This window comes from Haliaeetus leucocephalus, unplaced genomic scaffold, assembly GCF_000737465.1.
Source record: "Haliaeetus leucocephalus isolate CR32 unplaced genomic scaffold, Haliaeetus_leucocephalus-4.0 Scaffold184, whole genome shotgun sequence".
NCBI lineage: Eukaryota > Metazoa > Chordata > Aves > Accipitriformes > Accipitridae > Haliaeetus > Haliaeetus leucocephalus.
This window is the reverse complement of record NW_010972620.1, coordinates 9,875,975-9,890,482: the sequence shown is the minus strand read 5'-3', so window position 1 is coordinate 9,890,482 and position 14,508 is coordinate 9,875,975. Positions and strand designations below refer to the sequence as shown.

Sequence of the window (14,508 nt, the reverse complement as noted above, 5' to 3'; positions counted from 1 at the left end):
CCTTGGCGCTGGTGGCAGGGCCCCCGCCCGCCCCGCCGAGTCCGCCCGGCCCGGCAACGTTTCCATGGCGACAGGCGCCGCGCGAGCCGGAGGGATCATAGAGGAGCCGTTCCCCCCCCCCCCCCCGCTCCGGCTAGAAAGGCCCCCGGGGAGCCCTTCCCTGCTGTGGCTCTCACTCGCTGAGGGGCGGGGCTAATCCAAATGAGGCGGCCAAGGCAGCGGGCGCGGCTTTCAGCCGCTTGCCGGCGAGGTGACCTCACACGAGATGGCGGCCGGGAGGGGGGCCGGCTTCACTTGCCAGGACGCAAGATGGCCTCGGGCCGGAGCGGGGCGGGGCGGGGTCGAGAGGCCGCCAGGCGCGCATGCGCGGGCGTGCGGTTCGGCGGCGGAACGGCGGGGGCAGCACCGGTAACGGACGCAGGTAGGAGGCGCTGAGGGGATGGCTGTGGGGAGGGGTACGGCGCGGTGCCTCCCCCACCCCGATGCCGGCCTGGGTTTGTCTCCCCGCCTGCAGCGGACCCGCCCGGGTGGGGTGGGGGAGACCCCCCCCCCCAATGCAGTGGGGCAGTCCGGGTGGGGTGGGGAGTCCCCCCTCCCGCAGTTGGGCGGCCCGTGCGGGGTGGGGGGGTTCTCCCCCTCCCTGCATTGGTAGAGCTCTGGGGTGTGCCTCCCGCCGTTACTCTGGACGCTCCCACGTGGGTGCGGGGGGTGCCCTTCCTCCTTGCTGTCAGTGCCCGCGGGCAGGAGCCTCGGCCCGTCTGTCCACCGCTCTGGAGCCGGTCGGGGCCTGGCTCCCATCCCCTCGCAGGGTACCGGCAAGGAGAGGTGGCCCTGGCATTGCCCCACCCTACCTGGAAGTGTGGGGCGAGGCTCTGGCCATCGTGTCCCCGTCACACCTTCCCCTCACCTGACAGTACAACCTCAAACGGGCCCTCCACCTCCATGGAGCCTGAAACGATGGCGGTGCCCCTGCCTGGCCGCCACTTCCTCTCGCAGGGCTGCTAGGCCTCCCCTCAGCACAGGGGGACGGGTGGCTGGATGGCTCTGGGGTGATAGCAGCAGCACCACTGCTTGGGCTCGTCCTCTGGGTGGCCAAAGAAGCAGTGTCCCTGTCTCTGGCCTTGCTTCGCAGGCATTGCCTGGCTCCCTGCGTTCCTTTCCCTTGTGCAGGGCGTCAGCTACTGTAGTTGGTGACCTAGGGCTGTGTTTTTCAGGCCTAAATGCCACGGAGATCTCTGGTGGCCTCGGCAGCCGGGCTTGTATCAGCCTTTCAGTTAGTGGTGCGTGGCTGGTGGCCAAAGTCAGGGTGTTAGGGGGGTGACTGCGGCTGTGAAAGGTTTGCACAGGTGAAAGGCCTCACTGACTTAAAGATGGAGACAGTGTAGCAGAAACTCCCAGTTGCTGCTGCTTGTGCAGAGTGTTAAAAAGTGCCTCTCGCCTTGTGTTTCCTATCGAGTCTTGACAGGAACAGGCTCTATCTGTGTAGTAATCCCCTGTTATAGCTTCTGTGATTCCACTTTTGGGAGTTGTTTTCAGTAAGGGTTTCATATTTACTTCCAAACCTGTAATGTGAGGTCAGAGTTACCTGGCAATGGTTCCTGTACCAGTGCTATGAAGTCCACTACAGGATTAGAGCTTATATTGACAGTAGCATTATGGGGAACCAGTTTTTAACACATCTAATACACTTTCCTTACACTGTAAAACAATGAATTGTGTAGAAAAGGGATGCCATGTGCTGTTAAGTTAAATGCCTTACCAGGTTCCAAGACTATGAGATCTACCTGGTTACCTCTATTAATGAACCTTGTAATCTCATTAGGGAATGAGATCTGATTTAACGAGATTGCTCTGCTGGAACACAGTTCCACAGAAACTACCAGCTGGTTCAAGATGTTAATTGTCATCTGTGTGGCAGTTCTGTTTACGTGTGTAAACTCTGCAGGAGTGACGGCAGCACCTGATGGAAGCATGTGACTGCGCATAATAAGAAGGGTGTTACCAAACATCTGATGATATGGAGGCATCTGTGATTGTTGAATTAGTAAACAGTACTGGGAAACACCCTCGTAGCCTCTTCGAAGTGGCACGTTTCCTTGCCTGACCCAGGTGGTATCAGGTTTTCAAAGGCTTCATTGCTTTACTGTTCAGATACCAGGCTGCTGGTAATCTGTTGTTGGGGAGTTGGTTAATGTTTCACATAGGACTGTGTTTAGTGTTCCCTTGAGACTCTCTGTTAGCAAGTGGATTATCTGAGGAAAGATGGTGTTAGGACTTCAGAAGTAGTACAATGGAGCAACTGAGAGTCTTGGAGAGATATTCACCTCTCAGAGGGTGCATGTGATCAAAGTTTGGTCAGAGGAGCCTAAATTTTGTGGAGTGTGTGACTGGATAGGAGCTTTCCTGGGATAGGAATAGGATTTTGAGACTTTTTTTTGTTTAAGTGGAGGCTCTTTCAGTATAATTAAGTTAGTGAAATAGCTCTGTAGAGGGATTTTCCTTCTTACTGAACAGAGTCCTGCCAGAATCTACGTAGCTCCATGGGGTGAGGACCCACTGAGGTGTCTGTGCTTTGGAGGCCTCCTGGGGTACCATGTGTGGGGTGGGAAGGAGCGTGCAGAAGCTGGTCTGTGCTAACAAAACAGACTTGTCACTGACAGATAAGCCTGACCAGAAGACGACATCCATGACCGTTTCCTCTGGCTGGGAATGTCACTTACAGGGTCTGGGAGGAATTGGCATGCCCAGCACCAGGTGCTGTGCTGGGACGGGTCACAGAGCAGCAGCTCTTTCACAGGCGCAGCTCCAGCCTGGCCTCCCTGTGGATGAGGCTGGACCACCAGCAGCCCAGTCCTGTCTAGATATGATGAATGTCTAGAAATAGGGTTGCCTTTTGAGTGTCTTATCCAGCTGGTGGATTTATTGGGTAGCGGATGCAGAGACACCAGGCTGGTATATTTGCCTGGCCCTCTGCTTTAGCTAATAAGCCACCCAGAATCCAGAATATGCAGCAGAGGCAGTGTAGTGATGGCTGGAGCAAGCACAGACATATCCTGAAGTATTATTTGGGATATTCCAGCCTGCATTACCCACATAGTGGAGAATGAATGGGAGAGTCATCCTGTTACTGCGGTCAGGTCTGCAGATGACTATTTCAGGCTCCTGAGTGGCAACTTCAGCATATAGGACTCATCTGGTCTTGCTTAAAAGACTGGCTTGGGCCAAGTTTCACATATAAGGCTCTGCTGCCAACTCAGTACAACTGACTTCAGCTGTGGAAGGCTGGTGTTCAGTCTTGTTGTAAGGCCACAGGGTTGCTGAATCGCCATGGGACACAATGACTTGTGAATCCAGCTGTGAGCTGGCTAGGAAGTTAGAGCAGATGTGCGAGGCCTAAACTGTGTTGTGTTTCCAGCTGCTGTATGCTAGCACTCTCAAACAAAAGCAATGCTTTCCTGGTAGCCAGTACTCAAACATCCTTCTCAAAAAGATAAGATCTGTAAACGTCACTGGCAGGAGCGATGCCAGATGTCAGATGCAGAGGTGGAAGCTTCTGAAATAAAGGCTAGTTGCTTTCTAATTTATGAGCTTGTTGCTTTATGACTGTGCGTTAGAAGTTCAGCGTGAATGAATGATAGCTATTCCCTCCTGCAGCTCCTTTTCCCATTACTACTTGAAGTCGAATGTTGAAAAGTTTTTACATACTCCATGAGTAATTCTCCATCCCAAGGAAAAGGTTATGAAAATACCAGTGTGGCAAGCTTAAATAATGCAGTACTTTGGATGTAGAAGCAAAATCTACTTTTTACAGACAATTATGATTTGTTTCTTTTCATCTGCAGATGGGGAGGGAAAAAGTATATATAAAAATACCTAACAACTATCCTAACAAAGTGAAATCACTTACAAATGTCAGCTGCCTGGGGAGGCTGCACATCTGTGAGGGAGAGACGAGGGAGAAGAAGGAGAGGAAGTGGAACGTCACCTTCTTTAAACAGTGCTGTAGCATATAACTGACGAAATGAGGTGTCTCTGGAAACTTCAGCAGCTGCGGTTTGTGCAAGATGTGCTTAGTGAAGCATCATTTGGATGGGTACACGTGTAAAGCACAGTGCTAAAGTCCAAGCCTAGAGCGGGCTTTGCTTTCAAACAGGCTTTGTATAGCAAAGTCAAGTCCAGGTTAAGAATTGCCCTAGTGTGTCAGACTGTTGGTCTGTGTTGCCCCATATTCTGCCCCGCAGTGGCAGCAGGAGATGTTATTTAGGGGTAGAGCATGTGAGCCTGGCCACTGTCAGCAGCCTTTCTACTTGTCCACCCCCAGCTTGCATAGCCTTTGGATTAGGGATGCTAGAGGGGATTTCCCTGCCTGTTCCCTTTAGTAGCTGTTTGTGTACAGCTGTTTTCCATGAATTTGTCTAATCCTTTGAACCTGCTGCCCACATTGGCAACCTCCTTTGGCAGAAAGTGTCAGGTGTCTGCTACGTGCCAGGTAAAGAAATATTTTCATGTGCTTTAAACCGATTCCCTGCTATTACAGTGAGCGCTCCTGATTCTTGTGTCCTGGCACACAACAGTTTCACCTTCACCTTATCCACTGTGCATGGGACTGTAAACCTTGATCGTGTTCCCCTTCAGCCTTTCCTGTCTGCCTGAAGAGTCCCAGCTGTTTAGTCTTTCCTCAGCAGGCAGCTGCTTCAGTGCCTTGATTGCTTTAGTTGCCCTTCTTTGATCTCCCTCATCTCTGTGTCTCAGGAAGTTTGTAGTGAGGTTAGATGTGCATGCAGTGGTCAAGGTCTGTATACACTGGTGTTTCATACAGTGCAAAATGATGCTGTCTGCTTGTTCTCCATCCCATTCATGAGGGTGCCCAGCACTCCGGTGGCTTCATCTGCCCTTGAGCCAGTCTTCCACAGAAGGCTCTTGGTGAGAGACAGAGGACTCATCGGTGCGTGGGTCAGTTGGCTTAGCTCTCCCTTCTTCTTAACCTTTATCTTTACACATCACAAATTCTTGATTCCTTTTCAATTCATGACCATACAAAATGCAATTTCCCCTTGAGGCTTGTCTGTCTTTAATTACACCTATAAAAGTTCATTGTCTGGCTGAATTCCCCTCCAAGCAGTGTCTTCCTTTTATCTGGCTGTGGGTTTTGGCATGGCAGGGATGCAGAATGGTGGCTCAGCTCCACAAGGGCTCTGCAGTTGGATCCAGTTGAGGTCTAGCGCTTTGGCTGGGAGTGGAGCCGATGTGCAGTTTCAATCTAGTGATGTAATTGATTGGAACAAATGCTGTTCCTGCTCTTTCTGAACTAGTTATGAGGAATTCCTTGGGCTAGGCAGAGCGGATGGTTATTTTTGCTTTTCTAATCTTGCCTAGAAGTGGTCAGACTCATGGCTTCTGGGAAATGCTGAATGGGACTGGCATTTCATCTGGTTTCATACCCAGCCGTTTATTCTTCCCCTTGATCTTCTGCTTGGACTTGCTGCAGCTGATGTTGCAAGCCCAAGAAGGCTGGCTTGGTGCGTAGTTTCCTGTTTCTGATGTGCTCCTTCTTATCCTGCATTGTGAAGTTCCCACAACACGCCTGAGTTGGGTGAGTGCGGACCCTGGAGGGCTGAAACAGGAGTGACTTCCAGCCCTTTATCTTGTTTTTGACAGTGTTAAGATAGCGACCTTCTCACCCATCATGCATATGCTGTCAACAGGGCTTCTTATGATGGCACAGGCTGGAGAAGCGGACTTACACTGATTTAAGAACCCTTAACATCTCACCAGATACACAAGTGCCTCTGAAGAGGTGCCTTGTGTTTTGCCTCTGGACTGTAGCAACCTGAGCATGGTCCCACCTCCTGGCTGTGAGCTCCAGTCAGTGCTGGTGTTAGGAGCCCTCCCCTCACACCTCAGCACCTTGTGAACATACAGCAACTTGTTCTGGTATAAGGCTGCTGTTTCCACTTGTTTTATTTCCATATATATTGCCATCCAGCCAAAGCATCTTTATTTCAGACACTGATCCTAAAATTCAGGCCACTCTAAGAAGAGTGGGACAGCTGCTAAGCAACTTCTGGTTGCCTTTATCGCATGATGGCAGCACGTCTGCTGCATGCCATCATGTTCTGGTCGTGTCGCTTCATGTCACAAAGCAGCAACACTGCTTGCCATAAATAACTCCTGTCTGAGCCAGCCCAGGTGCAGTCAGCTGTGACTGCCTGAGGAAAGCAGTGTGTGTGTGTGAGATTACATCACAGCTGTTGTCATTTTTATTTGGCTAAAAATTTACACTGGTACCTAAAAATGTCAGTGACTACATGTGTTTTCTGAAGGCTGCTTTGTTATTTGCAGCTATCTAGCTTGATTCCTCCTGTGACCTTGCCTTTAAAGAGCTGGAAAGAGCTAATCGGCTACTTGCTGGATAACAAAGAACATTACAGGGTAAAGGACAGGGCAGCCTGCTCACGAGGAGACAGTTGTACCCCGGGAGCCCGCAGCCTGGCCTCAGCTTAATGAAACAGCTTTAGTGCAGCAGACAGCTTTCAGTCTGTTAAATCCGCTCCAATCCACTTTTGAACAGTTCCTCAAAGCAATATGAATTCTGATCTCTGCAGACAAAGATTTACCAATTAATTTGATTCAACTTTTAGTTCATTTAAGAAATTGAACCTGGTTTCTTTTTTTCTTCCCCCCCCGCCCCTCTCCTGCAGGAGCAACAATGGATTGGCCCCAAGAAAAATATAGCAGGTGTTGGGAGAAGACATCCCATTTGAAATGGAGGTGATCGAGGGAGCTGAACGCTGACTGCACCAACATGGGGTTGCGACTGTTGGCTTGTCTTTTTCATTTGCCCACTGCAGTGATCTACGGGTCCCTGTCGCTGTTTGTTTCCATTTTGCACAATGTATTCCTCCTGTACTACGTGGACACCTTTGTCTCTGTTTACAAGATTGATAAACTGTCCTTTTGGATAGGAGAGGTTAGTCTTTTCCATAGGCTTCTGCCCTCTTAATAAGAAATTCTGAAACCAAGACTGCTCGTTGCTAGAACTGTGAAGAATGTTAGCTGTAATAGCAGTGTTCCCCTTTGGAGAGGGAGCAAGGGAGCCTTCTGAGTGCTAACTTGGGCTTTTCAGTTTTTCCCACTTATATAAAGATAGAACAAGCTGGGATAGAAAACCCAAAGACTTTGTTGTTAAGACTGCCTTTCTGCTGGGGACATCAGGGTGTTTCACAAGCAGGCAAAACTGGCCTCGCTGTGTAATCTGGCGGTTGCCCTGGACAGGGGAATTGTACAGTGGTGATGGGGCAGGGAAGGTGCGCTGGATGGTTCCTGCTGGTTGTTCACTGTGCCAGCTCAGCGCTGCTTCAATAACAGAACTGTGTCTTTGCAGGAGCTGTCCTTTGGTTTCACTGTACTGTTTTCTTTCCTAGACAGTGTTTCTGATCTGGAACAGCCTCAATGACCCTCTGTTTGGCTGGCTGAGTGACCGAGTGTTCCTCAGCACACAGCAGTAAGTTAAGCTCAACTTCCAGCAGAGTCTGGGAAGTTGTTTAGTCTCTGGGAGAGATGATGTGAAATTAGCAGCTTTAAAATGATGGTGTGGGAATGGTTTCTGGGACATGGAACTCTTAAATACCTCCTTTTCTTGGCATCTTTGAAGTTCAGTGCTCTTTGCATGTTATTTTAGTACCTGGCTGTATAGAGGAAGTCACACATCTGTCGGGTAGATGTGACCCTAACCTTTAACAATCACAAGTGGTACAGAACCTAAAATACAGGTGTCTAAAATGTCAAGCTCCTGCTATATGAGCAAGCCTCTTAGTGGGGTGTTGGAGAATGTCTGTACATGGTTTGGGAGACACAAGGAGGAAAAGGACAATTATTTCCACCTGGAATGCCTCTGACCAAACTCCTTGGATCATGGATCACTGGCCATTAGCATTTCTCATGTGTTTATATCAGGCTCGTAATGAAAATTGTGGTGTGGCTTCCTGCAACTAGTAAAAACTTCAAGTGCTCATTGAAACAATTTATATTGTGCAAAGCACAGATAGTGCAGTGCTATCAGGAAGAGACTTGCTCTGGAGGAAAAAAAAATCCCTTTCCTTCATGCTTTTTGGCCTTCTTAAACCCGTATTTTCAGTAATTAGCTGAGAAGGTATCTGATGTGAGTGCTTGTTACATAAGCAAAAGCTGTATTTGTGTCTATTCCACTTACACAGTTTCCTTGGGGAGGGAGAATACATGGTCATGCAGGGTTTTGTCCAGGTGTCTAAAGTTTTTGTCTTCTGTTGCAGGCCAGGAGCAGAGATTTCCTCCCCAGAAGTAGTTCTGAAGAGGCTCAGAGCACTAAGCCACAATGGCCCCCTCTTTGCCATCTCTTTCCTGGCTTTCTGGGTTGCCTGGGCTCATCCTGGTTTGCAGTTCCTTCTTTGCCTTTGCATGTATGACAGCTTTCTCACCATGGTCGACCTCCATCACAACGCCTTGCTCGCAGATCTGGCTGTTTCAGCAAAAGACAGGACTAGCCTCAACTTCTACTGCTCCCTCTTCAGTGCCATAGGCTCCCTCTCTGTCTTCATGTCCTATGCAGTGTGGAACAAAGAGGACTTCTTTTCCTTTCGCATATTTTGCGTCGTGCTGGCCCTCTGCTCCATCGTTGGTTTTACTCTGTCCACACAGCTGCTCCGCCAGCGGTTTGAGACTGATGGGAAAGCAAAATGGGACCAAGAATCAACCCTAAAAGAGTAAGTGTCACCAATTCTGCAGCAGGGACAAAGGCCTGGCATAGATTTGTAGCATTCTGTTATGCACTGCAGCAAACTAAATGTGTGGAAAGATCCAAGACAAGGCAAACTTTTGTTAATCATCTATGATTCTTGTCTGTTGATACAGTTTTCAGAATCACCTCTGTTACACTGGCTCCTAAGGCCCTCTGAAAATAGGACAAAACTATCTCGTGACACCCCTGGCCCAAACTGGAGGCAGAGCCCTGACCTGCTGTATGGCCATCCAGTGTTTGGAACATGACATGAGTTAATATCTAGAGCACCCAGTGAGGCCTGTGAGTGGCAAAATGTCAGAAGCAGCTTATCATGAAAGTATTCCTGCTTGAGCATGAGACCACCTTGCTGCCCATTTCCGATGGAGTTGGACAAGCGAATGTCTCTTACCCTTTTGCTTGCTTTAGCTACCTGATAGTGGCTGGGCTGTTGGTAGGCCACGATGCAGCTGGTTTTCCATGTTCAGCTCCCTTGCTTTTCCTTGGGCTGTCTCACTTGTCATCCCTTGTTATGAGCTGCCAGCGTTATGCTGTAGTTATGCAGCAGATCCTGATGAGATCTGCCAGGTGAGCTAACCGCAGGGATCTGGAAGAGGAGTGTATGCGTAGTAGAATGGCTAGTAGGAGGAGAATGCATTTATGGACAGAAATCTGAAACAAAGGTTCTTTGGGAGACCTGTTGCTTGTGGTTCTTGCTAGCATTAAGCAAATGTTGTAGACTACTGTTTTGATTTGGTCTAGGGAGAGGGACGGTTGGGATAGGAGATATGGCTCTGCATCTACACAGGGAGAGCTGGGGGCTCTCCCCTGCTTGGTGTGAGGGATTTACAGTTGTTTGGTTTTTTTCCTTCTCTCCCTTTAGGCTGTACATTGAGAAACTCTCTGTCCCCCAGGAGAAAAGGATCACCCTGGCAGAGTATCTCCAGCAGCTCTCCCGGCATCGCAACTTCCTTTGGTTTGTCTGCATGAACCTTGTCCAGGTAGGTGCAGCAGTGGCATGTTGTGATTCAGAGGATGAACACTGGCTCTGGCTGTTTGAGGTGGTGATTCAGCAGTATGTGAGTTCGCCAAGAGGGGCAGAGGTGTTTCCAGCACCCACTTGCTCTTGGAGCCTCCTGCACATGCTGGCTGATTTGGCAGCTGGTAGCCACTCTCCTTGCCTGTGACCCAGGGATACTTCCTGAGCAAGCTGTGGGGTGCTCCTTCCTCTCTCCACAGTGTAGGCTGGATTACGGGGGCTGGCTGAGTGCTGTGCAGCCCATCTGGGGTGCAGAAGCACAAGGCCTGGCTCATGGTGGGGATGAGTTCAGGAGTGCAGTTTGCTGGTGTGGCTGTCAGCACGGTCTCCTTCTCCTTTCTGGTTTTCTGAGGCTCACATCACTGTTCTCGCTGTCCAGCTGGATCTTGCCATTTCTGTTCTTCATCCTTTTCAGTGATTACTACCAAATGCTGGCAGCCTGCCCAGCTTTGTGTGCTGCAGTCACAGCTCCTGTCTCCCTGGGGATCCTTTGGTTCCCCTCAGGCAGGCTCTTGATGCTGGTCTGCATATTTGTGTTCAAGCCTCAATGCTGCCTTTATCCTTGTCCTCCTGAGAGCTGCCTCCTCCCTTCTGCTGTGCCACTGCCTCCCCCAAACCCTTGTCACTGCTGTCACCTCCTTGCCATGCCTGCCCCAGCAGTGCTGTGTGCTGAGCAAGTGTCCTGCAAGCCATACCTCGGCAGCTGGGAAGTGGTACTGACCCCAGGCACGCAGTGGGCATGGCTGGTGGCACTGCAGCTTTGCAGTCTCAGCCTACAGTGTTGTAAAATCCACAGCTGAGCTCTTGCTCTGCTGAAGTACTCCAGGCCCACCCTGCATGATCCCTTAGCACAGGGCTCCTAGGATAACAGAGGCCAAAGGGCTGTTTGCTTTTTTCTGTTCTCTCTTACTGCTGCTCTTGCTGACCAGCTCGTTTGCATGCTGCCTTCACAGGTTTTTCACTGCCACTTTAACAGCAACTTCTTCCCTCTGTTCCTGGAGCACCTGCTGTCAGACCAGATCTCTGTCTCTACTGGATCCTTCCTGCTTGGTGAGTCTCAGGTGGGACTGGAGGGAGCAGCTAGATTAGGACCTGCCTTGAGTCTGGATTCACTCTTCCCAAACTCCATCTGGGAAGAGGTGTCCTCACGTGCTGGTCTCTGGGCTGTAAGAGTCACACATGCACACACTCCACATGCTTCCCTGGGACCTCTGAGTCGTCCTTCCTGGGCACAGAAATAACTTGGAGCCTTTTCTAGTGATGACAAGCCCAATGTGCTGGACTCTGGCCTAGACTTCACAGAGGTATTGCTCTGAGCATTAGTGGCTGCAGATAGTGTCCCCAGGATGCAGCAGGGAACACAGCCCTGAATTTAATCCCTTTCTCTCTGTGGCATATGGGCCTTTTCTAGGCTGCCACAGATATGTGGGCAGTGGTCCTAGAGTTATCCTGGGAGGGTTATGTGTGGGCCAGGTCTGGTCATGCTGTCCTGTCCGTCTCATTTCTGCTCCAGGGCTGAGTCCCAGCCCGTGCTTGACACTTGGCAAGTCTTTTCTTCTTTCCTGCCCATGAGGTTGATGGAAGAAGGCCTCCCTCTGTAGTAAGTGTGTGTGCTGTACCACAAAGCCACTGAGTAAATCTGCTGCAGCCTTCTGTATGTGCGTGGGGGCTGTTCTGTACTGTGTCCTACAACCCTGCTGGTGCTAGCCAGCCTTGTTCTCTCTCAGTATTGGTCCTGGGGGCATGGTAGATACTGAAACTCCCTCAAGCTGTTGTGCCTCTGTCTCTGCTCAGGTGTTTCCTACATTGCCCCCCATCTCAACAACCTCTACTTCCTGTCCCTCTGCCGCCGCTGTGGAGTTTACGCTGTGGTGCGAGGACTCTTCTTCCTGAAGCTGGCTCTCAGCATTGTCATGCTCCTGGCGGGACCTGATCAGGTGTATCTGCTCTGCATCTTCATTGCCAGGTAGGTGGGCAGCACTTGCTTCCTCTACCACACAGGAAGGGAAATGACTTGTCTCTGTTTTATGGAGAGGAGTGGGAGACCGGGAACAGTAGCCAGGGTCCCACAGAAGTCATGTGACTCCCAGCTCTGACAGCACCTGAGCATGGTGCTGGTCACTGCAAAATCTGCTGGCTGTGTCTGCAGCAGAGTGAGGGAGGCAGCGATGTTCAGGAGGACGCAGATCCAGCAGAGCTAGTGGCAGCCTGCAGCAGCCTCACCTAGCTGCTGAGCTGAGCTCCTCTCCTCCTCTGCAGCCTGCCTGGGGTGATAGCCCTCAGCGTGTGCTGCAGCTGCCTGTTGGCCACTGGCCCAGCATGTCCTGTCCCCAGGCCTGTCTGTGTAGCAGGTCAGGACTGATCCAAGGTGTTGCTGTAGGGTACACAAGGCTTACTGCTAGCAGTGTTCCCCTCGTGTAACCAGGGCTTCTGAAATTCTTACTTTTAAGTGCGGGGGAACCTTTCTCACCCTCTCTCTATTTTCTCTGATCTCTCACCTACTCCCGTCATTTCTTGATGCCCCTATTCAGTGCTTTGCCTGTTGTTCTGCAGCAACCGGGTGTTCACAGAAGGGACCTGTAAGTTGCTCAACCTGGTGGTGACTGACTTGGTGGATGAGGATCTAGTCCTGAACCGTAGGAAGCAGGCAGCCTCAGCGCTTCTCTTTGGGATGGTGGCTCTGGTCACCAAGCCAGGCCAGACCTTTGCCCCCCTTATCGGCACCTGGCTGCTCTGTGCATACACAGGTAAGGACGCTCCTGGGGAAAGCAGCGGGGCAGGAGAGGGCAGACCTGTTAGTGCAGTGTCCTCCACCGTGTCCTGTGTCCTGGGTGGGTGCAGAGGGTTCTTCTAGTTGCTAAGCTGTGCCTGGTCTCTGCATCTCCAAGGCTAGTCACTCAGAGAGAATGGGCAAGGGTCCATCCCCACTGTCCCGTCTCACAAATGATTTTCTGACACCAGGCTACGACATCTTCCAGCGCAACCCCTTGAGCAATGTGGTGAGTGCCCAGCCGAAGCTGGAGTCTGTCGCAGCTTTGGAGCCAACTCTTCGCCAGGGCTGCTTTTACCTCCTCGTCTTCATACCCATCTCGTGCGCAGTGCTGCAGCTCCTCAGCTGGTCGCAGTTCAGCTTGCATGGGAAGCGTCTGCAGATGGTGAAAGCTCAGCGCCAAAGCCTGACGCAAGGCCGAGCACCAGAGGTCAAAACGATCTAGGGGTGCCTGAGCCCCTGGGGTGTTGCTGGTTCCAGGCTAGTGCAGGACTGCAGGCTAAGTGCAGGAATGGTGGGCTGAGAAACCCTGATGTTTACGGTTCAACTGTGAAATGCTGTAATGCCAATGTTTACTCATTCCAGGAGGTGGTCACTGGGGAAGGCAGAGATGTTCAGCATGTGAGGGGCCTGGGATAGATGACTTGGCCACAGGAGCGAGAACATTTTATCCTAGCCTGTCCTACGGAGCAGAGGGCTGCCCATGCCAGGGGGAAGGCGCTGGGTTGCAGTGTGTGCTAGACAGACACATCCCCAGTGCAGTCCTCTGCCCTGGGGAACTGCAGCCTCTGGCTGAGCAGGAGGGGACCGCACAGGGACTCCTTCTTTGCCAGAGCCCTGCAGCTTTGGGAAGTGGAGTGGGAGGCTCCTGAGGGACCAAGTGACTGAGGGGGCAATTGCAGGACAGCAGGAGCAGGGATGAGAGGACCCTGAAGGCCTTTCCCAGTAGTTGGTACAACACCTCCCACATACAGCGCTGCAGTTCTTGGACCAAATCCGCTCTTTGGCATTTCTTATTCCCAGGACAATATCCCGCACAGCCAGGGTCTGCCAGCTCTGCTTGTTTTACGGTGAGGCTCCCTCCTCTGTGGCCTTGCAGTGGGCTGGGAAAGGTGCTGAGCTTGAACTGGGCTCAGAGCCTTGAGCTGAAACATCTCATCTGGCATCCTGTTGCCTGTGTTTATCCCTTCTCTCCCCTCCACAGCCCCTTGCAGTCAGTGCTGTCACACAGCTGTGCCGTGAGCCCCCTCCCATGCTGGCTGGGGCTGTGGGGCCGAGGTCAGGGAACCAACCCCTAAGGGAGCCGGTGGAAGTGCCTCCCTGCCCAGGGCAGTCCCCGGTGACCCAGTGAGACAGCCTGGCGCCTTCCCCTCTTGCAGAGGGAGAGCACAGCCTGGAGGAGACACCAGGTCTTGCTTTTGTGCCTTCGATTCCTCTTAGGAGCCTGTCTGACACCATGCTGGGCAGTCACAGGGTTGAGATTTTACCTTTGTGGTTTGGTCTCCCTGGTTCTGGCTAGGAGCAGACAGGGCAGGTAGTCACCAAATGGACCCCCGAGGTGAGGGAGTGTCTTAATCTCTGCGATGTGTCCGTGGGCAGGCAGAAGAGATGTGCCAAGCAGAGCTCTGCCTCTGCATGCCTGTGGGAGGAGGAGGGGGGTGCAGGCAGCGTTTGAAGGCTGCTGTGTGCTTAGGGCTGTGCTGATCTTTTAGTGCCAGGGTCCCTCCGGGGTCTCAGCCCACAAACCTGCCATCTTGCCTCAGGACATGGCTGCCTTCTGTCTTGGACCAAGACGTTCCTGCCACAAGGGTTCTGTAGCTCTTGATGGTTCAATCATAAGTTATTTGTGCGACTTCTAACCAAGTTTGAGAATGATTCTTCATTTCATAAATTAAAGATGATCTTTTCTGTATTGCTCAGTGATATTTTTTTTTTTTTTCCTAG

The 14,508-nt window shown here is 51.4% G+C and overlaps 1 protein-coding gene across 2 annotated transcripts; it reads left to right on the top strand.

The window, feature by feature from the left end:
• The first annotated feature begins 368 nt into the window (after positions 1-368).
• Positions 369-13,661, top strand: TMEM180 (transmembrane protein 180). 2 transcript variants are annotated; one of them, XM_010564820.1, is made up of 10 exons: positions 369-421; positions 5,377-5,593; positions 6,702-6,970; positions 7,425-7,504; positions 8,292-8,741; positions 9,639-9,756; positions 10,748-10,844; positions 11,589-11,760; positions 12,348-12,541; positions 12,756-13,661. In XM_010564820.1, exons 3-10 carry the CDS (start codon positions 6,806-6,808, stop codon positions 13,007-13,009), a joined length of 1,530 nt encoding a protein of 509 aa, XP_010563122.1. In that variant the 5' UTR covers positions 369-421; positions 5,377-5,593; positions 6,702-6,805; the 3' UTR covers positions 13,010-13,661. The 2 variants fall into 2 exon arrangements, with proteins under 2 accessions (XP_010563122.1, XP_010563123.1); XM_010564821.1 differs by lacking the exons at positions 369-421; positions 5,377-5,593 and having other exon boundaries at positions 6,890-6,970; positions 7,429-8,741; positions 9,639-9,834.
• Positions 13,662-14,508: the final 847 nt, after the last annotated feature.

Coding starts and splice junctions, on each gene's coding strand:
- TMEM180 (XM_010564820.1), top strand. CDS start 6,806: ATGGGGTTGCGACTGTTGGCTTGTCTTTTTCATTTGCCCACTGCAGTG. Junction 7,505..8,291: donor GTGTTCCTCAGCACACAGCA/GTAAGTTAAGCT, acceptor CTTCTGTTGCAG/GCCAGGAGCAGAGATTTCCT. Junction 8,742..9,638: donor CAAGAATCAACCCTAAAAGA/GTAAGTGTCACC, acceptor CTCTCCCTTTAG/GCTGTACATTGAGAAACTCT.